This window comes from Hyperolius riggenbachi, chromosome 8 (assembly GCF_040937935.1).
Source record: "Hyperolius riggenbachi isolate aHypRig1 chromosome 8, aHypRig1.pri, whole genome shotgun sequence".
NCBI lineage: Eukaryota > Metazoa > Chordata > Amphibia > Anura > Hyperoliidae > Hyperolius > Hyperolius riggenbachi.
The window spans coordinates 155,297,576-155,319,792 of NC_090653.1; the positions used below are offsets into that span (position 1 = coordinate 155,297,576).

At 40.7% G+C, this 22,217-nt stretch overlaps 1 protein-coding gene across 6 annotated transcripts in view; it reads right to left on the reverse strand.

The window, feature by feature from the left end:
- The window catches only part of NEXMIF (neurite extension and migration factor), a 596,318-nt gene that overhangs the window by 92,234 nt on the left and 481,867 nt on the right, over window positions 1-22,217 (reverse strand). For all 6 annotated transcript variants that reach the window (XM_068247579.1, XM_068247580.1, XM_068247581.1 and 3 more), the window contains one exon: window positions 14,756-14,853. In XM_068247579.1, coding sequence (XP_068103680.1) covers window positions 14,756-14,769 — 14 coding nt within the window. In that variant the 5' untranslated portion in view covers window positions 14,770-14,853. The remainder of the gene's footprint in view (window positions 1-14,755; window positions 14,854-22,217) is intronic.

Here is a 22,217-nt window from a genome sequence, read left to right on the forward strand (position 1 = left end):
TTGCACATGTTCAAATAAAAACAGGAAATAAAGCAATATGCAATATACAATATTTGTGAGTTATATGATCTGTTTAAAATGACATGTGGTTTAACTGAGAATCCGGGTGTGTGAGGAGATGCTGTAACATGAAAGGGTCATCATGTATAGAAAGAGATTTCACTCATTTACAATCAGGTTCTAGAGGTTTAAAAAATAAAAATATTTATGGATTTGACAGATTACTTAAAGTGAAAACAAGCAAAGTGACATTATGAGAAAACGCGGAAAAGCCGCCGCGTGTACTGACAACAAGGCGGCTGATTCCGCGTCCAACGCGGTGGTCTGCACGTGGAAGCGCGCATCTAGTGACATGGCAGAACTCGGAAAAGCCGTCGCATGTACTGACAGCAAGGCGGCTGGTTCCGCGTCCAGCGCGGCGGTTTGCACGCAGCAGCGTGCAGCTGGTGTGGCTGAACCTGTTAGTTCACACAGGTTTAGGAATACGCGCGCGCGCGCTGAAAGGCAGAACTTTTATGATGCTCAAGGGGGGATCAGCTGACCAGGCCGGTCAGCTGACCTCAGAGCTGGTAACCATTGGTTGATCACTTTAGGGTGGCGCCAGAGAGCACTGCTCGACATATGGTTGCTGCTGGCCACTCTCAAATTGTCTGCCGTTGCGATCACTACGTGTAAGCACTCAGACCTTAGTCAGATCCAACAGTGTGTTTGAACCAGGAGGACCTGGGAATTCACACTGAGCCAGATTACTTGTGTTATTATTCTGTTATACTTCAGACTAGTTCCAGGGTGTAGAGACCACGGACCTCACACCCAAGAATAGGGAACTTGTGTTATTATTCTGTTATACTTCAGACTAGTTCCAGGGTGTAGAGACCACGGACCTCACACCCAAGACTAGGGAACTTGTGTTATTATTCTGTTATACTTCAGACTAGTTCCAGGGTGTAGAGACCACGGAGCTTACACCCAAGACTAGGGAAGTTGTGGTATCACTCTGTTATACATCAGACTAGTTCCAGGGTGTAGAGACCACGGACCTCACACCCAAGACTAGGCATTGTTTGATATTTGTTATGACCTGTTGCTTTCCTGACTATCCCTCTGCTTTCTGATTCGGTACCACGCATATCTGATATTCCGTTGCCAAACCCTGCCTGCCTTGGATACCGAATCAGCCTTCTGTCTTTGTACTTTGTCTGTCCGTGTGTTGCCGACCTGGCATGCCCGACCTCGAGAACTATCTCTCTCCACTAAAGAGATAGTCTCCAGATCAGTCAGTGACATCCACCTTCAGGTGTCACTCACTTTCTACTCCTTCCTACCTTCAGCCTGACTCCACCCCTTGGAGAATCTCAGGCTGCAGGAAGGTTTCTGTACTCTCTATAGCAGTGTCTTCTGTACTGCCTAGGATCACCTGCTCGTCAGGTGGTTCACTCAAAGTTATACTGTTACACCAAACACTCACGATATATATATATATAGGTATCCAGAGGTTAGTACTATATCTGTATTATTGGTGATTCTGCAGATCATCCATAATCAGGTATAGATCTGTATTCTTGGTGATACTGCAGATCGCCAATAATCAGATTCTCTCTGTGTGTTGACACCGATCGCTACAGACATATTCTCCATAATCTCTGTTTTTGGTGTCAGTGTGAAAACACAGTTTACCCTGCACCTACGGTGTTTTTACTCTATTTACACAACTGCACTGAGACCTCTGTGGGGATTCACTGAGATTTGTTAGTCTACAAAGGTTCACTGAGATGTGGATCACTACTGAGGTTCACTGACATTTGGACCTCGGCAGTGATTTACTGAGATTTGGTACTCTACAAAGGTTCACCGAGATTTGTTAGTCTACAAAGGTTCACTGAGATGTGGATCACTACTGAGGCTCACTGAGATTTGGACCTCGGCAGTGATTCACCGAGATTTGTTAGTCTAAAAAAGTTCACTGAGATTTGTTAGTCTACAAAGGTTCACTGAGATTTGGACCTCGGCAGTGATTCACTGAGATTTGTTAGTCTACAAAGGTTCACTGAGATTTGTTAGTCTACAAAGGTTCACTGAGATTTGGATCACTACTGACTTTCACTGGGATTTGGATCTCTGCATCGATTTACTGAGATATGGTACTCTACAAAGGTTCACTGAGATTTGGTACCCTACAGGAGTTCACTGATAATTAAATAGTACACTACAAATGTTCTGTCATGAACATTGCCACGTATAACCTGCTGGTGGCAGTATTCTTATGGACTGCGGTGGACTTCCGCTGTCCACCAGCAAGTTGCCCTCTCCAGCTTTTGGACTTGTCATCCCCCAGCTGTTCTCATTAAGCCTAGGATTAATGATTCAGCAGGTGGGACCTGCCTATTTAAGGTCCTGTTCGACAATCAGCCATTTCCAGAATATTTATTGTAGCTTGCTCCAAGTGCTGCTAGATTCTGAACAACCCTTTTCCTGTATCTAAAACAGGGTAAAAACAAGGAACACCAAGAGCCCCAATAGTGTAATATGTACTAGTAAATGGTTACTAGATAGAGTAAATATTAATACTCACAAACCAGGGTTACCATTAGGCAACCACTGTAAAGGCACGTGGGGAGATTTTCAAGGCCCCACTTAGGAATAAGAAGTCGCTCTCTGTAGATGAGAAAAAGGGGGTACAACCTTCCACCCAGGGTGAACTCAATATTATGCAGGAGAACAGAGGCGCCAAAAGGATAAAAGGAAGCTAAATGAGCTTAAAAACCAAATTCTTGGTAAATAGAGGAGGCAGTGGTGAACTTACCTCCTCCAAGTAGACACACAATGACTGTAGTAAAGACAGTCAATATATTTTATTTATAAACTCCAAATATGCAACGCGTTTCACAGGTTTAATCCCGCTTTATCAGGCAATAACAACGGAGCAATAGCATATGTGGTCAGTAGAAGAGCCAGGCACCTTCCTGTATCTGTTCTGATATGTTTATCAGTTTTATCTGGTTCTGACCTTACTTTTGCCTTATGGCCTTGCTATTTGACTGCTGACTATTGTATCACACATCTCTGTACATTTGCTGTTTATATTTGTGTTTGCTGTTTATTTTTTAGTTAGTCAGATAGGATTGTTGTTGCTTGCTGGGGCTTGCTAGGTTTTGTTTTTCCGTTCATGCTTTTAGGGCCTGAGCCCACTGATGCAGTTGTGTCTGCTTCTCAGCATCTCTAACACTGATGTGTAACTGAAAAGCGGACACAACTGTGTAAGTGGGCTCAGGCCCTTAGTGTTCTCACTTGTAAACAGTACACTAACTTTAAAGAAACAATTACTGTATTACTTTACTACAATCTGTTATCTGGCCTTCTTTACATTACTGCAAATGTGGTCATCTTCTTACCAGTCTGTGCAAACTGTGACATATTCACAGAGATTTGAAACTATACATAGATGCACTGAGATCTGGTATTCTACATAGGCTCACTGAAATTTGGTACTCTATAGAGCAGGGGTCTCAAACTCAATTTACCTGGGGGGCCGCAGGAGGCAAAGTCAGGATGAGGCTGGGCCACATAAGGAATTTCACAATCGTGGCGCATCGCCGCCTCTGCCCGCCCCTCTCACTCTTCCTTCACAGAGAGGGGCGGGGAGAGGCGGCGATCCGTGCGGCGATTGACGTCAGGAGGGGCAGAGCTGAAGCTGAAAGCTCTGCCCCTTCCAGGAAATGCCGGCGGATTGCCCCCCCCATGGATTTGGGGGCTCTGCAGCCCTCGTTTAGCGGCGGGGATGCGGCGGATTACTTGAGAGCACTGAAGCGAACTATAAGGAAGCTTTTGCTGGCGAGGGCCACAAAATATTGTATCGAGGGCCGCAAATGGCCCGCGGGCCGCGAGTTTGAGACTCCTGCTATAGAGGTTCAATGAGATTTGGTATTCTACAAAGGCTCATTGAGGATTGATACTCTATACATTTTCACAGAGATTTGCTATTCTTGGAACTCTGCTTGAAGATACAGCTAATCATTAACTTGTACGGCCAAAGTATGGCCAAAATTATGCACATGAAACAGGTTTCTGGTAATACCCATTGTTGGCATTGGGATGTCACTGTTAAAAAGCAAACCTGGGCTGAATTATCAACAGATACTTTATTGTATGCATGGTGGCAATAGTATGTAGAACTTTACTGGTGCCTCATTATCTCATTTTAAATTTAAGGAGTTGAATTTAAGTCTGAGTGTAAGATAGACAAGTAGAATATGGTTCATTTAGCTCCCAACAAAAATAAGTAATTCTCTTTTGAACATTTTAGCACTCACTGCACAGAATTACGGCTGCATTTAACGGCATTCTGACTGCCTCATTTGTATAATAAAACGTATTAACTCTAGCAATAAAAAATAAATAAAAAGTGAATACAGGTAAGTTCTAAATAGGCTTTAGTGAGGTGAGCTTACATCAATAATAAAATTCTTGTATGAACAAACAATTTTATTTAGCACAGGCAACTATTTTTAAATTTAAACTGGTTTTAATCTATTTTATATATACCAGGGGTTCTCTTTCCCTTTAACTGTGCTTTAGTTACCCCCCAATGTCCCCCCGTTGTAGAGGTTGAGACAGAACACCTGTGTTTTTTTCCACAGAGGGTTACTGTCATTTTTTCACAAGGAGAGCGACCACAATCAGGTCCGAGTGGAGTCGGTTTGTTGTCTCCACCTGCTTCCTGTGGTTGGTTGTCCCTCGCAACCCACTTTTGTGAGTAGTATTTTGATTTCTGTCTTTTATATCTTAACATACTGCACCATTGGGCTCCCGTTTTTGTCTCCTGTACCCTTTTGTCTTAGGGTGCTGCGACACCCCTCCAACCTTGTGCATCTCATCATATTAGTTCAGGTAGGTTTAAACTTTTTAAAAATGTGAATTACATTAATGTTTTTACAACACAACCTTGGCCATTACTGACCGCTCCCGTACCATGTTGTTGAACTGTTTAGCAGTCATTTGGCCAACAATATGTCCTGTTCAAAAGCAAGTTTAAAGGTTAATTAACATTTTCATCTGGACACTTAATTCCAGAGAAAGACCAACAAATAAACAGTTTTAAGTGTAAAGTTAAATTATCTGTCACAAGTATAGCTTAGTAACCTAATGATGGAAATTAAGTGGAATTGTCTAAATGTGTACAGCTAAAATGCAGAAGTATATTAAAGAAGAAATGTCTCATTTGGGTGCAGTGACAAGCCATCTATTTGTGCATTAGTCAGTATAATGATGTATTTCCTGCAGCCCACCTCTCTGCCCTTAACTCGCTCCAATGATCTACTCTACCATGCTTGACTGCGGCGGTAAATTTTCTAAGGAAGCACCTATTTGAAACAAAACGAGTTAAAGGTAATTTCATAAATGAGACTTGTGTCGTCATTATCTAGATCATTTCAAATTAATCAGGCATACTGAAATAATGTCAGAGGAGACAAATGATGACGGCTTTATGAGGGTGATTTTTATTCCTGGATGCCTACAGTAGAAAGGGTCAGGATTTATGTCACTGAGCACTAAGGAGTTTAATTCTCAATGACACAGTTAATATGATGTGAATAAAAAAAACACACAGAGATACAAAGCATCTTTGTAATTGTAAATATTTTCTGAATATCACAGTGTGACAGGGTATAAAATCAGGTGAACCATAATGAAAAGCTACAAGTGGTAGCAATAAATGCTAATAGCTTTAATTCAGCACACTGTGCATGGACAGAAGCCCTAACAGAAAAGAGCTGTATCTGGTGCTAAGTAGTCTTGGCTTACAGAAATACAATTCTAGGTTTGAGACCCGATCAGGCAACACTGTCTGCATGGTGTTTCTATGCTTTTCTTCCCTTTGTGTTGACTTCCGAAGTACACACCAGTTTACTTCCACAACAAAAGATGGACTGGTAGGTAAATTAGGCTTGCACTATGAGCGAGACATTAGATTGTGAGCCCTGTCAAGGGACAATTAGTGATGTTAATAATGCAATGTTTTAAATGTGGAAGACGTTAACTAGTACCGCACCACTGTGTATTGTGTCTGCGCCCCTGTAGACTTCACTTCAGCACCAGGGGCGTAGATACACGTATCTGACTGTTTGCAGAGGTGAGTGCATGTGCTTGTAACCCCCCACAGCAGAGTAATGAACAGTGAATGGAAACATATGTTCCCAAAGCCAAACAAAGTGCCTGTAGTGAAGTAGTGAATGAGCACCGGCAATAATGAAATGCCTCTGGTCATTTACAAAGTAAAAGGAAAAACAGTTTTACACTACTTCCTGGGTACTGTTCAGCACTCAGGATATGCAAGTATGGGGGTGGTCAAACGACCCCTTTGAGCGAAAAACAAACACAGAGACAATGGGAGCCCTGATGGTGCAGTAAGTCATGACAAGAAAGGAATGCAAAAAACAAAGTGTGTACTCACAAAGGAAGGTTGCAGAAGGGCAACCAACCCCTGTAGGCAGGTGGAGATCTATTAACCTGACTCCATTTAGGTGTCCAAACAAGCAGGGTAAGGTAGCACTCTTCATGTAAAAACAACCGGATGGACTTGGCTAAGGTGGCTAAGCCACATAAAGCCCAGGCGGTATACCTCTCCAAAGAAGGGTGAATGGCACAAGGGGAAAGAGGAGCCCAGGGTATGGTAAAATGGAGTTAATACCAGTTAAAAAGAAGAGAATGAGGTGGCTTACCTCAAATGAAGACATAGTCATACGATTAATGACTTTTAATGTGCACTGGAAACGAGCTTCATGAAACTGTGTCAACTTCCTCAGGCCAAATAAAAGTGCATAGACAGTGCTGAGAGCCAAATTTAGTTGCCATAGTAGCACTTTCTAGGCACTTCTATTTGGCCTGAGTAAGTGGGCACAGTTCCACGGGAAAAGTTATTAATCATATGATTGTGTCTTCATTTGAGGTAAGCCACCTCATCCTCTATTTTTTAACTGGTTTTAACTCCGTTTTACCATACCTTGGGCACCTCATTCCCCTTAATACACAGGAAAGTTTGAAGACATCTAGTTGGCAAAAAATAAAAATACACCTACATATATTAACCTTTTCACCTCAAAGGGTTTTTCCTCTTAAAAAACCAGAGCAATTTTCACCCATCAGGGCTCCTACCATTCATTCACCTATAACTTCATTACTACTTATCACAATGAAACAATCTATATCTTGTTTTTTTCACCACTGATTAAGCTTTCTTTGGGGTGTTCTTTTTGCTAAGTATTATTTTATTCTAATGCAGTTTTAATGGGCATAATAAGAAAAAACATCCACAAGAGGTAGGCGCTCACAGATAAAAAACACCAAGGCAAGAACGAGACAGAGAACAAACACACCTGTTCGCCTCCTCTTATGCTTAGAATATATAGGTCAAAGAGGTGGCGCTCACGGTGTACTGCAAAGTACTGAGATGACATAGGATTTTTCAGTGATTAAGGTGCCATTCACCTAGAGATCACTCCCCCTATATTTACATATGCACTCAATGAATTGTATTAGAAAATATTCATAATTCCTATACATACAAAATAATAAAAAGTCCATGTACACATGCCCTAAAGTCCTAAAATCAATTATATATGAGGTTATTCTTCTCCATAAGGCTGGCAGCACTCAGGATGCTGTTTCTCCTATAAGGATGGTATAGCAAGCCTCCACCAACACCCTTTGTGCTCCACTCACCGCTCTCCTAGACCAACCAATGGTCTATATGCGCCTTGGGACCGTTCCCGGGTCGTCCCCCACCTCTTCAGCAATGTATTGGGTCACAGATCACAGCCAAAGCGCTTCATACAGAGGCAGCCTTCTTACTCAAAACCTCAGTGAGAACAAAGCCCCACATAGCGTAATACTGCTAAAAACTGTTTATTGATAAAAAGCAATTGCACTCACGTGTTGCAGTAAAATCAGCGCATAGAGTAATTTATGACGGGCTCTCCCCCGTTTAGGTGGCCAGGCTGGCAGGCTCGTCTCAGTGTGTACAGATTGCGCCGCGCGCACGGAATACCGGTGATGCCACACATGCCTCTCCTCGCCGCTGCTCACCCTAAGCGTGTGCGAGTCTGTTGCGGTAGTGGGATCGCACACGCTTAGGGTGAGCAGCGGCAATTTGGCCACAAGATGTCCACAGTGGTGACTTCAGCTCTGTACTGTTAGTACGGAAACGGAAGCACTACGTGCACGGGATTCATAAATGTCAGAGCCGTCTGAATAGATGCCTGCAGCCATTCACAGGAGAACTTAGATCAATGAATGGGATTTGTTTACCCATTCATTGATCTAGCTGCGGGCGATCAACGGTAATGAGCGGCGGTACCGAGCAAGGGGGGGGGGGGGTTGGGGGGACTCGGCAGGAGGGACGTAATACCTATGCCCCTGCACAGAGTTGTGGCATTCTGCAGGGGCATGGTTACTCGTCCTGGGATAGGGAAAATGGTTAAAATAAAATTGAAAAAAAAATCCCCCGTTAAACATAAAAATGGAAACATACGCCTTTATTTCCAAATAAAATATTGTCACCATATGTTGTACTAGGAACATAGCAATACATTTTAGCAATAAGTACCACCGAAAGAAAACCTAATTAGTGGCAAAAAAACCTAATATATGTAGATCATTTTGGTGTGATAAGTAGCGATAAACTTATTGTTGAATGCTTGGGAGGAGCGTGATGAGTGAAAATTGCTCTGGTTTTTAAGGGGAAATAACCTTAAATGGTTTTAAGATAATGTAAATGTATAATAATAGCAAATCATTAATACTTTGATGGCTAACTAATCACATTGGTTTATATACATGCTTCACTTTTACTTTGCTGCTTTGAAATATTACTGAATAAAGCTGGCCATACAAACAGATTTGTTCTAATCAATTCCTGGGCGATTTGGTCACTAGATGTCCCCAGACTATCCTGTGTAGTAAGGGGAAAGAGGCACCCAGGGTATGGTAAAACTGAGTTAAAACCAGTTAAAAACAAGAGGATAAGGTGGCTTATGTATTACTCCAGCATAACCAATCGATTAAGTTTTTATTAATTTTGGGAAGTTTACTGGGAAGCAGGGCACAACCAGAGGGAGACTGATGGTCCATAGTGTTGCACTGCATTGAGCAGTGCAACAATTATGGTTTGAGGGATACTTTAAAGATTTCTGCTGAAATCTACTGAAATTGATTATCCTAATGGTGAACCTCCCTAGCGGTATTGATGGTTATACACGTCAATACAAAACATGCTGTGAACAGTATTGACATGCATACACGTCAATACTCTCCTGCACTGTATACTAGACCCTTGCTTGACACAGTTTGGCAAGTTACAGGAAAAAAAGGTTATGAAAATTAATTGAATCACCTTTTGCACAGAAATCCAGGGGAAATTGAACGCCAGAAAAGTTAATATCCGATCAAATGCCAATCAGATAAGAGATTGATCATCTTAGCATATCGGAGCATAATCAACCTATGCATGGCAAGTTTATGAAGTACAGTGTATAAATGACAAGACACTATATGCATGGAGTTTGTATGTTGTGCCTGCATTTCTGGGAGTGGATTTCCCTCAAACTGACCCTTGACTATGTTAGGTAAATGAGATAGTAAGATCATTTGAAGGACAGTAAGTGATATGAATAATTCAATGTACTCTGTTAAGTACTGCAGACAATTACTGCACTACATAAATGCATAATATCAATAAGTCTCTAGATACAAATAACATGTAAATAACCTTTGTTAATAGTTCAATTAAAAATGTAATTTAAGTTGAATGAAATGAGGCAACGCCTGCCTTGTTTTGTGTGTAAGGGTAATGAGCTCATGCTTAAAGAGAACCTGTACTGAGTAAAAATATTTAAAATAAACACATGAGGTAACTTCAAATGAACATTGCATAGTTACCTTGCCATCAGTTCCTCTCAGAAGCTCACCATTTTCTTCTGACAATAATCCCTTCCAGTTCTGACAATATTTTGTCAGATCTGAAATATATCAGTTGCTGTCAGTAAAATATCAGTTGCTGTCAGTTATAGCTGAGAGGAAAACTGATGTACCAGGTAATGTCCATGTTTCCCTATGGCTCAAGTGGGCGATGTTACAGTTTAACTGTGTGCTGACCAGAAAGCTGTTATGGGTAATGGCCATTTTCAAAATGGAGGACGGAAAATTCCCTTGATCACAGTGAACAAATAGGACGCCGGAGAGGAGAAAGACACTGAGGAGTAGACTACATGGAAGGTAAGTATGACTTGTGTATGCTTATTTTGATTTTTAATTTTCAGTTCAGGTTTTCATTAAAGGGAATCTGAAGTGAAAATACAAGGGGAAAAGAGGCCCCCAGGGTATGATAAAACAAAGTTAAAATCCAGTTAAAAAGAAATAAAGTTGGTGGCTTACCTTAAAGAGACTCTGTAACATTCAAAAGATCCCCTGGGGGGTACTCACCTCGGGTGGGGGAAGCCTCCGGATCCTAATGAGGCTTCCCACGCCGTCCTCTGTCCCACGGGGGTCTCTCCGCAGCCCTCCGAACAGCCGGCGACTGTGCCGACTGTCATTTCAATATTTACCTTTGCTGGCTCCAGCGGGGGCGCTGTGGCGGCTTTCCATTCCGAACTACACGGAAATACCCGATCTCATTCGGGTCCGCTCTACTGCGCAGGCGCAGGAAACTTGCGCCTGCGCAGTAGAGCGGACCCGACGGCGATCGGGTATTTCCGTGTAGTTCGGAGCCGACAGCCGTCAGAGCGCCTGCGCAGGAGCCAGGAAGGTAAATAATGACGTCACCGCTGCCCGGACTCCACGGAGGGCTGCAGCGAGACCCCTGACGGATGGAGGACGGCGTGGGAAGCCTCATTAGGATCCGGAGGCTTCCCCCACCCGAGGTGAGTACCCCCCAGGGGATCTTTTTATGTTACAGTTCCTCTTTAAATGAAGACACCATCTTATGATTAATGACTTTTAATGTGCACTGGCAACACATAATGTGCGACTGCGCCCACTTCCTCAGGCCAAATAAAAGTTACCAGACAGTGCTTAGAGCCAAGTTTAAAGACCTCTAACAAGGGCAAAGTCTAGAGGCCTTATAGTGTATTGGCACTTTACTCAATCATGGTAAATGTTCCATCACAATTTTTTGTGTGTTTTTGCAGGATCCATTCCTAACATAACACGTGAAAGTGTACCTGAACCGACATGTGACATGCTTGGATAAATATAGGTACATATAGTACTAAGACTACTTAAGCTATGTACACATGCTGGATTTAACTTGGCTGGGTCGGCCAATAAAGCCTGCCTTGGACGGTAATCCAGCAAGCTCCTACTTACTACACAGCCGGAAGCTGCTTCATTGTGTGCAACACGTCGTCCTTTTTCCCTGCTCCATAGCAACAGATGCATCACTAGCTTCTAGGCTAGCAATGCATCTGTACAGAGGTCAGCCTCACACTGTCACCTGAGAGATCGACAGCGTGTACAAGGCTGTAGAGCTTGCCTGTGTTCACTTTTTATTTTTTGCATTGAAGTAGTTAAAGAGGAACTCCAGTGAAAATAATGTAATAAAAAAGTGTTTCATTTTTACAATAATTATGTATAAATGATTTAGTTAGTGTTTGCCCATTGTAAAAACTTTTAAACCACTGATTTACATTCTGACATTTATTACATGGTGACATTTTTACTGTTGGCAGGTGATGTAGCTGCTGCATGCTTTTTTGGCAGTTGGAAACAGCTGTAAACAGCTATTTCCCACAATGCAGCAAGGTTCACAGGAGTACATACTCAGAGTTTCTTGTGGGAGGGGTTTCACCACAATATCAGTCATACAGAGCCCCCTGATGGTCTGTTTGTGAAAAGGAATAGATTTCTCATGTAAAAGTGGGTATCAGCTACCGATTGGGCTAAAGTAAAATTCTTGGTCGGAGTGATTCTGTAAAGACGAGTGTTAGCTATATGTAAATGAGGCAGACAAACAGTAAAGCTGGCCATACACTAGGCCGATTCCCCGCCGATTGACAGCAGATTCGATCACTGGGATCGAATCTGCTGTCACATCGTTCCCGCTACACGCTGAATTTCGATCTATTTCGTCCGATCCCGTCGATTGCTCAGTGCGGAAAATTACCGTCGATCGCCCGCGGGTAGGGAGCGTGTCGCTAGCGGCGTTCGAGTGCCCGACGACCGACGCAATAGAGCTGCAATACATTACCTGCTCCGCCGGCGCGACTGCCCCTGGTCACCGCTGCTCCGTCTCCGCTCTGGTCTGGTCTCCGGGCCCGGCATGCTTCACTTTACAGTAAGAGTGATTAAGATGTGGAATGCATTGCCACAGGAAGTCGTTATGGCAAACTCTATACCTGCATTTAAAGGGGGCTTAGATGCTTTCCTTGCGTTGAAAGACATCCATGGCTAGAATTACTAGGTAATGCCTAATGATGTTGATCCAGGGATTTTTATCTGATTGCCATCTGGAGTCGGGAAGGAATTTTTCCCTTCTGGGGCTAATTGGACCATGCCTTGTAAGGGTTTTTTCGCCTTCCTCTGGATCAACAGGGATATGTGAGGGAGCAGGCTGGAGTTGTACTTTGTACTGGTTGAACTCGATGGACGTATGTCTTTTTTCAACCATAATAACTATGTAACTATGTAACTTCCTCCTGCCTGCCAGGAAGTTTAAACAGTAGAGGGCGCTCTACTGTTTAAACTTCCTGCCGGACAGGAAGAAGTGAAGCATGCCGGAGACCAGACCAGAGCGGAGACGGAGCAGCGGTGACCGGGGGCAGTTGCGCCAGCGGAGCAGGTAATGTATGCGGTAATGTATGCGGGCGGGCGGGGAGCGGCGGCACCACCACCACCATAGAACGGGAACCAGGCTGAAATCAGTTCACAATCTGTTTGCAGTAAAGGTAACCATACGATCCCTCTCTGATCAGATTCGATCATAGAGAGATCTATCTGTTGGTTGAATCTGATGGCAAATCGACCAGTGTATGGCTACCTTAAGTCCAATGCTGCTCTCCTGAAGAGTAAACGGAATCAAATTAGGTCTATTTAAATGTGCAAACACTGCTGATAACAAAAAGAGCTAAAACATTTAAATGTTGTTTATTTGTTTTTGTTGGCTGCTGAATGAACCAAATGTTACATCACACTAAAGGGGCCCATACACTCAGCCGATTAACGGCCGATCGATCGATCAAAATCGATCGATCAATTGCAAATCGTTTGCCGATTCTATCGATTTGCGGCCGATTTCGATCGATTTCAATCAATCGGCCAGGGTGAAAAATCTAAATCGATCTGCAGAGATCGCTTATCAATTTGCATTGGCCCCAATGCACATCTGATGGCAAAAAAATGCCATCAGATCGATTTTCAAATCTGTTCATAGTAAAAAATGTTCCTAAACACATCAGATTAATCAGAAATCTATCTGATGATCTATCTGCTGCTAATCTAACGAGTGTATGGCCACCTTTACATTGCTGTTGTGCAGAGTTAAAATGTAACCCCTTAAATTGAAAATAGGCATATAAGACAAGGAGGTTATATATTCTATTACTACTACACATACAATTAATTATCTCATACATTTATTTTCAGTTCAGGTTTGCTTTAAGGTCCCCATTAATGGTATAATCTCCTGAATGATCAGATGCACTATCGATCGGATACTGTTAATTGTGCTGGTCAACAACAAACAATCGTTTTAGCGAACGTTCCATCGGTCCAAATTTCAGAACAATTATTTTAGTCTGATTGGATTGCTTATCATTTTACCCTCCATTGGCATGCACGAACGATCCTAACGTTGGGATCAGCGGGTCAATCATTTGGGAGAGGGTCAATCATTTGGGAGAGTATACCACTAATGGGCACCTTAAAAATGCATATGCCATTTACATGCATTTAGGTACTAAAAGAGAAAGAAGATGGTGCACTGGAGGTGTTCACTTAGTCACAGCGAAGTGCAGCTTTCAAATAAGTATGTTGCATACAAAGCCAAGGAAAAGTGAAAGCGCACGTTCAGCTTAAAACTTACTTTTTATTTTTCATCCATTAAAAGTCAGCAGATTACAGCAGGTTACAGCACCATTTCATGTAGGAGAGAGGTACAAAGCAGTGGGGGTCAATGACCGTTTTACATCAAAGGGGCGTGGCGCTTCGTCAGGACCAGTGAGCCTTGTCCTTGTTACATGCATTTAGGTACTTGAAACATTTTGATGTGTTATAGACATGCTAATGATTCATGATCTTTATCTGCACATCAGGTGCACTTGAATAAACCTAGAAAATTGTGATATCTATTTGAATACTGTATTAAACAAATACTAAAGCAAAACTGACGTCCTGCAAAAGCTAGATTTTTACTTACGTCATCAAATCACCAATTTGTAACAATGCCAAAAGCTTCTCCTCAAATTACATGTGGGTAAAGTGGACCTGCAGTATACAGTATCCATTGTTCTGTGAAGACCCATTTCACGCTTGCATGCAGTCCAAATCAACTCAGCAGCTAATAACTGATTCAAGACTTTCAAAACAGATACTTCCTGAGGTCCCTAGATAAAACTAAATGACAAGTGCTCAGCATTTAATATATATGTTTACCGGTGATTTGTGCGATTTGACTGGAGTTCCCCTTGAAGGAATTGATTAACAGGAAATTGTATGCAATATAAAGTACATATGAAATGAAACATAAATTATATATAAGACGTTTCACCTTGAACAGTGCATTTCCTCCTTATCTCTGGGCCTCCGGGAGTGATCTGCTGGCTGCTTGATGAGCGCGGGGTATTGGCATCCTGCATCCTTCAACACCTTTGGGAAAGAGAGATAAGTTAAAACAAATCAAGGTTTTTCTTCAATTAATTGTGTCTCTATAAATCAGTCTACTGTATTAAGGAGCATGCATAGCAATGAGGAAGCTACACATGTAAAGCTGGCATTGTACATCAAAGTCAAGGCAGTAAAGGACATAATATGCTGATAAATTCTCAAAGTAATGGCAAGCAGATTAAGGAGAGATGGTCACATCACTTATTAATCCATGCCTGGTAACATCGTTTCTCAAGAGCAATTAGACCACCACACCGTGCAGAGATCAAATTAAAAAGATAGGCATTTCTAAGACTTTATATAGATAATAGATGACAGCCTCCTGCCCCAGATGCTTTTGGCCATTAAGGGGCTGCCAGGTGACTGTTCTCTCTGCAAAAAAATACACCCTGGGAGGGTAGCAAACCATCTTCATTCATTGCTGGTTCCTCCCAAAGTAAACAGTGCTGGAAACTTATGTAAGCTGACTTTGCATCTGTTTGGCTAAGCAGAAATGATTCAGTGTGTGCCAGCAGAGTTTTCCTTAATGGTACCCAGACCATGTATGTATGTCCAGCTTTCATCTCACATGTATTCAATTCTACATGTATGGGGAAAGCAGCAGAGAAGGAACATTACCTGCTACAGTGCAGGTTCTCCTCTTTTTAAATAGTGTGCGGAAAGACCCAGGAGTCAGATGAAGGTCAGTGACAGCGGGTGCCTACAAAATACAAAATACAAAGAATAGTTTTTTTAAACTGTAATTCTTCAGAGTTTAAAAAACATTTTTCTTTGCATTTTTAAAATCGATTTTCTCAAAAGCTATAAGGTCTTTTTGAAAAATTATTTGTGTGACTTGTACACACTATACTCTTTAACATGTGTAGCAATTTTGGTAATAGCATGTATGGGAGATTTGCTATTCAACGCCAAAGTCGGTACAAAATTACACGTAAATTACGTGTAAATTCATGTGTAATTACGAATGCATATACAAAGTCAATTGAATTAACAATTTGTAATTACATATAGGCGTAATTGCGAAAATTTATGCAACATTTCACGTAATCATAATTAGTAGATTACGATTATCACTAATGATGAATGATTTGTTTGGCAGTGACTTGTTTCTTATTTACTGTAGTTCAAACATAAGACCTAATTTCTGCCTCCCAGTAGTAAGCTTCCTGTATCCTGTATACCTTCTGACAGCTGTAGATACAGATTCTGCGTTACTATACCAGCACCTAACCTGGGCCTACTTTTACTTACTTGTCCCATGAACAGAACGTTAGGTTAGGTGCTGGTATAGTGTAGCATACTTGACTGGCCCTCACGAGTGAGTGCTGACTCACAAACTTCACCTCTGTATAAAAAGGCTGATCAACCCACACCTAGATCAAAGGTTTCAATTTATGAAATAAATGATTTCTTATTTATAAACATTTGTAATCACTGAAAGCTTCCAACTTCATAGCTTGATATTACTGTACCATAGATCCATGTTTAATTGATTGCAAGATGATCAGTCCTAGTCAGTGCCTCACTGCCAGCACCTTCACTAGAAACTACTGGAACCCATGTTTTATACATTAAAGAATAGCCCAATTCCATACATTTACTGCATCTAAAATATGAATTATAGTTAATCCAATGCCCTAAGGCCTCGCACACACAGTAATTAATTATAGCTCAGAAAGTGCACTCAGTAGCCGACTACTGTTATTTTCTGTTTATATATACTGTATGTCTGTCTTTAACCACTTCAGCCTTCAGTGTTTTTTCACCTTATGCATCCAAGCAACATTCACCTCCCATTCATTTGCCAATAACTTTACCATTACTTATCACAACGAAATTATCTTGTTTTTTCTGCCACCCTTAGGATTTCTTTGGGTGGTACATTTTGCTAAGAATTATTTTATACTAAATGCATTTTAAGAGGAATATTAAGAAAAAATGGGAAAAAAATCATTATTTCTCAGGTTTTAGCCATTATAGTTTTAAAATAATACGTGCTACCATAATTAAAACCCACATTTTTTATTTGCCCATTTGTCCCTGTTATTACACCATTTTAATTATTTCCCTATCACAATGTATGACGCCAATATTTTATTTGGAAATAAAGGTGCATTTTTCAGTTTTGCGTCCATCACTATTTACAAGCAGCTCATAATTTAAAAAAGTAATAGCAATATACCCTTTTCACATGCATATTAAAAAAGTTTAGAACCTAAGGTAATTATTTATATTTTGTTTATTTTTTTATTGTTATTTTTTAATTTAAAGTTTTATTGGGGTGTTTTTAGGAGAGTGAGGCAAGTAATTAGTTAATTATAAATTTAAGTGTGATAACGTGATTATGTTTATTAAAAAAAATGTATGTAGATGTGATTTTACTATTTGGCCAAAAGATGGCCTCAGTAATTTTTTTTTAGGGCGTCCTGTACGCTTACAGGAAGTGAAGAAGGGATGTGTAACTTAGAACAATTGCGGCTTCTCTTAAAATTGACTTTAAATATCACAGGGTTTCCGTTTATATTCAAACATTTACAGTATTTAAGTAAGTTGAATGTTTTACGAACTCTAATCAGTGGCAGCCTATTAAGTGTTCCACAGTTAGAAAAAGATTAATAGTTCATGTACTTTATCTCTCCCCGCCCTCAGAAGTTTTATTCTGCCAGGAACACTTTTATAGCTCTAATTTGCTTGTTTAGTATACTTCCGACAAGGTACCAACAAGACAGAAGCTGTTACTTCCATTTTAAAAATTAACTCTTTCAGGCAGCAAAATAAAACAAACTGAAATGTTAATACATGATTTTACAATACCTTGTTTAGACTTCTGTAATATGCCATTTTGTGGACTACCAACTATCACACTGGCACCCACCCAATCTCTACTGAACTCGGCTGCTCGACTCATACATCTTTCTTCTCACTCACGCTCTGCTGCTCCTCTTTGTCAAGCTCTTCCTTGGCTTGCAATAATGAGATGATCCATTTCAAACTCTTAACCTTAACCCATTCACGTTCCGTCGTGAGAAATGTTCACCTCCCATTCATTAGCCTATAACTTTATCACTACTTATCACAATGAACTGATCTATATCTTGTTTTTTCCGCCACCAATTAGGCTTTCTTTGGGGGGGGGGGGTACATTTTGCTAAGAGCCACTTTACTGTAAATGCATTTTAACAGGAAGAATAAGAAAAAACGGAAAAAATCCATTATTTCTCAGTTTTAAGCCATTATAGTTTTAAAATAATACATGCCTCCATAATTAAAACTCACGTATTGTATTTGCCCATATGTCCCGGTTATTACACCGTTAAAATTATGTCCCTATCACAATGTATGGCGACAATATTTTATTTGGAAATAAAGGTGCATTTTTTCCATTTTGCATCTATCACTATTTACAAGTTTAAAATAAAAAAAATATAGAAATATTGATATTTAAAAAGTTTAGACCCTTAGGTAAATATTTACATGTTTTTTTTATTATTGTAATGGTTTTTTTTATATTAAACATTTTATTTGGGTAGTTTTGGGAGGGTGGGATGTAAACAATAGGTTTTATAATGTAAATGTGTGTTGATTTTCATTTTTTTTACTTTTAGTTGTAGTATTACTTTTTGGCCACAAGATGGCGGCCATGAGTTTGTTTACATGACGTCACTCTAAGCGTATGTTAGACGCATTGGGGGAGGTAACAGCCAGAAAAGGCGCAGCTTCCGAGAGAAGCTGTTGCTTTTTCAGCGGGGGAGAGGAATCAGTGATCAGGCACCATAGCCCGATTCACTGATTGCCTGGCTAACGAACCACGGGCCGGGAGCGCGCATGCAGGTGCACGATCGGCCGCGGGAGTGCGCATGGTTCCTGGACGTAGTTTCTACGTCCAGGAACTAAAATAGGTTAAAGTGAACCTCCAGACTAAAAATCTACTCAGCAGCACTTAAAAGGCTTGGTGTTTCTGTAACAGTTTCACAGCATCAGAACTTTGTTTTTCTTACATAAGCCTTATTTTTAGCTGCACAAAAGCTTAAGCTCCACCCTATCAAAGAAAACTGCCCAGGCTTTTTTTCCCTGATGCAGTGCAAACCATGATGTGATTTCCTATGTTGTTATTCATGTTGCCTAGCAACTGGGAGTGGTGATCAGTTGGAACTGTGTCTCATGCTCCCTGTCACCTCCCTTCAACCAAAAAGATGGCTGCCCTCATGAAATCAAACATTTGCCTGTTCTTTTAAAACAAGGTGGGTAAGAGATTATATTACCTATCTATTTTAATTAACATAACTAATGTAACTTAATGACAGTATGTTTATTTAGGCTGAAGTTCCTTTTTAACCTATCCACAATCTCAGATCTGCACATGACCTTATTTTGTTGTCCTCTAGAATCACCTTCTCGCATTTACGTATACAGGATTTTTCACAGGCCTCACCCCTCCTCTGGAATCCCCTTCCACAACAAATCCATCTCAACCTTTGAAATATTTAAATGCTCCCTCAAAACTCACCTTTTTCCAATAAGCATACACTCTAACTTAAGCCATCCCCTTTCAACCTCTGGCCTTCTATTAGATAACCTAAAAACACACTGCCTCTAGTCATTCATATTGTATAGTACCCACCCCTTCCCCTCCATTCCTTTAGATTGTAAACTCGCACCCTTTTGTGTCGTGGAATGTGTTATTCATTTGGTGTCTCGAAATTTGTTATACATTTGATTCATCCTGTTACTTTGTCACTGTAATTACCAATTTTATATTATGTACCAGTGTCTATGTTTGGTGTATACCATTGTCTGTATTAAGTACCCCATGTTTGTTTCTTGCTACAGCACCATGGAATATGTTGGTGATATATAAATCAATAATAATAATAAATGGTAGTGAGGTAAAGAATACTGGACCAATTTTTTTAAACCACTTGGACAATATTTAACAATTTGCCCAAATTATACAATCACTTTGCTAAATGTAACCATGCTCTGTATTTTACCATAAGCTATCACCTCAACCTCCAAAACATCTTGTCGGCATTTCAATATATGTGCTCATTCAAATCCCCCATATAAAAACCAATCATTGTCTAACTGTAGTTATTTAATGTACCTTTGTGGAAAAAAAACACATAAGAATACGTATGCATTTTCACCAAAGGCAAAGACAGCTAGGTCTTGGTACTCATCTGACTATTTGTACATGAGTCTGGTTGTTGACACCTGATGCATACTACAATTGTTAGGTGGTGTATACAGGACCTTATAAATACAGCACTGTGACAAGCTGTCAGTCTCAGCACTGGCCCACCTAACAGAAAAGCCATCTATATTGAGCACCAGAGAAACTTAAATCCAGTGCCATCTTCAAATCATATTTCAGGCAACTAGCTCATCTGAAGAAATGCTCTATTTTGTATTCTATTTTTTTCCATAAAAAGCAAGAAATATCCTCCGCTTGGAGCGTAAATACCCATTTCACAGATGGCACTGATTCAGTTACTGTGTATGAAATTCATTTTGTACACAGTATGCAGACAGACAGTTCAAAAGAGATCTGAAGGCTCTATCAGTATGCATAACAAGGGTCCCCTGGCAATAACTGTGACCAGCACTGGAGGAAGATAAGCCAAGCACTGAACATGTGGTATGAGCAGCAATAAGCTCTGCTGGGTGACTGTTTATCTGTCTTTCTTCTGTCTGCACTGGAAGTGTCCCGGATATGGAGTATCATCACCATGAAAAACTTACACAACAGCAAGTGAAGGTTAGTGTTCCACAAGCTCACTAGTTATATAAAGTGACTGTTTTTTTCCCAACAAAAGCAAGGGTGACAAAAAAGCCTGATAGGTTATACATTATTTCTGTATGGGACTAAAACTGATATTGCTACCATCTGTGTTGCCACATGAGAGATTCACTCACTTTTTATCATGTCACTGGCAACATACAGCTAAACAAATCTCTCTACTGAGCTCACATACAGCATCACAATCTTAAGAGAGGCTCAAATCCAAAATAAAGTATTTTAACCACTTTACCCCCGCCCGTACGGATTTCTCCGTCCCTTTTTCCATCCTTTTACCCCCAGGGACGGAGAAATCCGTACTTTGCGCACTCCCGCCGCTGTCCACGCTCCCGCTCGTAAACACGCCGCCCGCCGCTAGTAAACACGCCGCCGCCCGCTCGCCCAGAGATCAACGAACGGGAAAATCTATTCCCGTTCGTTGATCTAAGCCCAGCAATGATCCGCTGCCGCTCAGCTGAGCAGCGCGATCATTGTGAGCAATGACAAAGTCCCAGCCTCTTTCTACTTCCTGCAAGCGTCCGGAAGGACGCTTGCAGGTCGCATGAAACAAAAAGCTACTGTTGCCATCTTGTGGCCAAATAGTAAAACTACACCCTAACCATTTTTTACACACAAATAAACTAGTTTTACACAAAAAATTAACTCCTTACCTCCCACACTCCCCAATTTTTTTTTTTTGTAATTAAAAAAAAATAAAAAATTTACAATTAAAAAAAACAACATAAATAGTTACCTTAGGGACTGAACTTTTTAAATATTTATGTCGAGGGTATAACACTGTTACTTTATAAACTATGGGCTTGTAATTAGGGATGGAGGCAAAACTGAAAAAAATGCACCTTTATTTCCAATTAAAATATTGGCGGCAAACATTGTGATAGGGACATAATTTAAACGGTTTTATAACCGGGATAAATAGGCATATACATTTAATGGGTTTTAATTACAGTAGCATGCATTATTTAAATCTATAAAGGCCGAAAACTGAAAAATAATAAATTTTTCCCACATTTTTTCCTATTTTCCCATTAAAACACATTTAGAATAAAATTATTCTTGGCATAATGTCCCACCTAAAGAAAGCCTAATTGGTGGCGAAAAAAACAAGATATAGTTCATTTCATTGCGATAAGTAATGATAAAGTTATAGACGAATGAATGGAAGGAGCGCTGAAAGGTGAAAATTGCTCTGGTGGTCAGGGGGTAAAACCCCTCAGTTGGGAAGTGGTTAAAGAATATTAAATGACATTGTGAGCTCCTCTGAGGAACAGTTAATGACATGGGTATGTACTCTGCAATGCACTGAAAATGTCAGCAGTATATAAATGTAAAATAACAATTAATAATAACAGCATAGTGATAATGGAAGGCAAATGTGCTGAGATAACAACTGTAAACTGCTAATGCAAAGTTAGTGTGAGCACCTAAAAGTTTCTATACAGACTTTCATTTTCCTTTTAGATCCTCCTAAGGGGCAAAACTAGTGGATTAAAGAATACCCGAGGTGACATGTGACATGATGAGATAGACATGGGTATGTACAGTG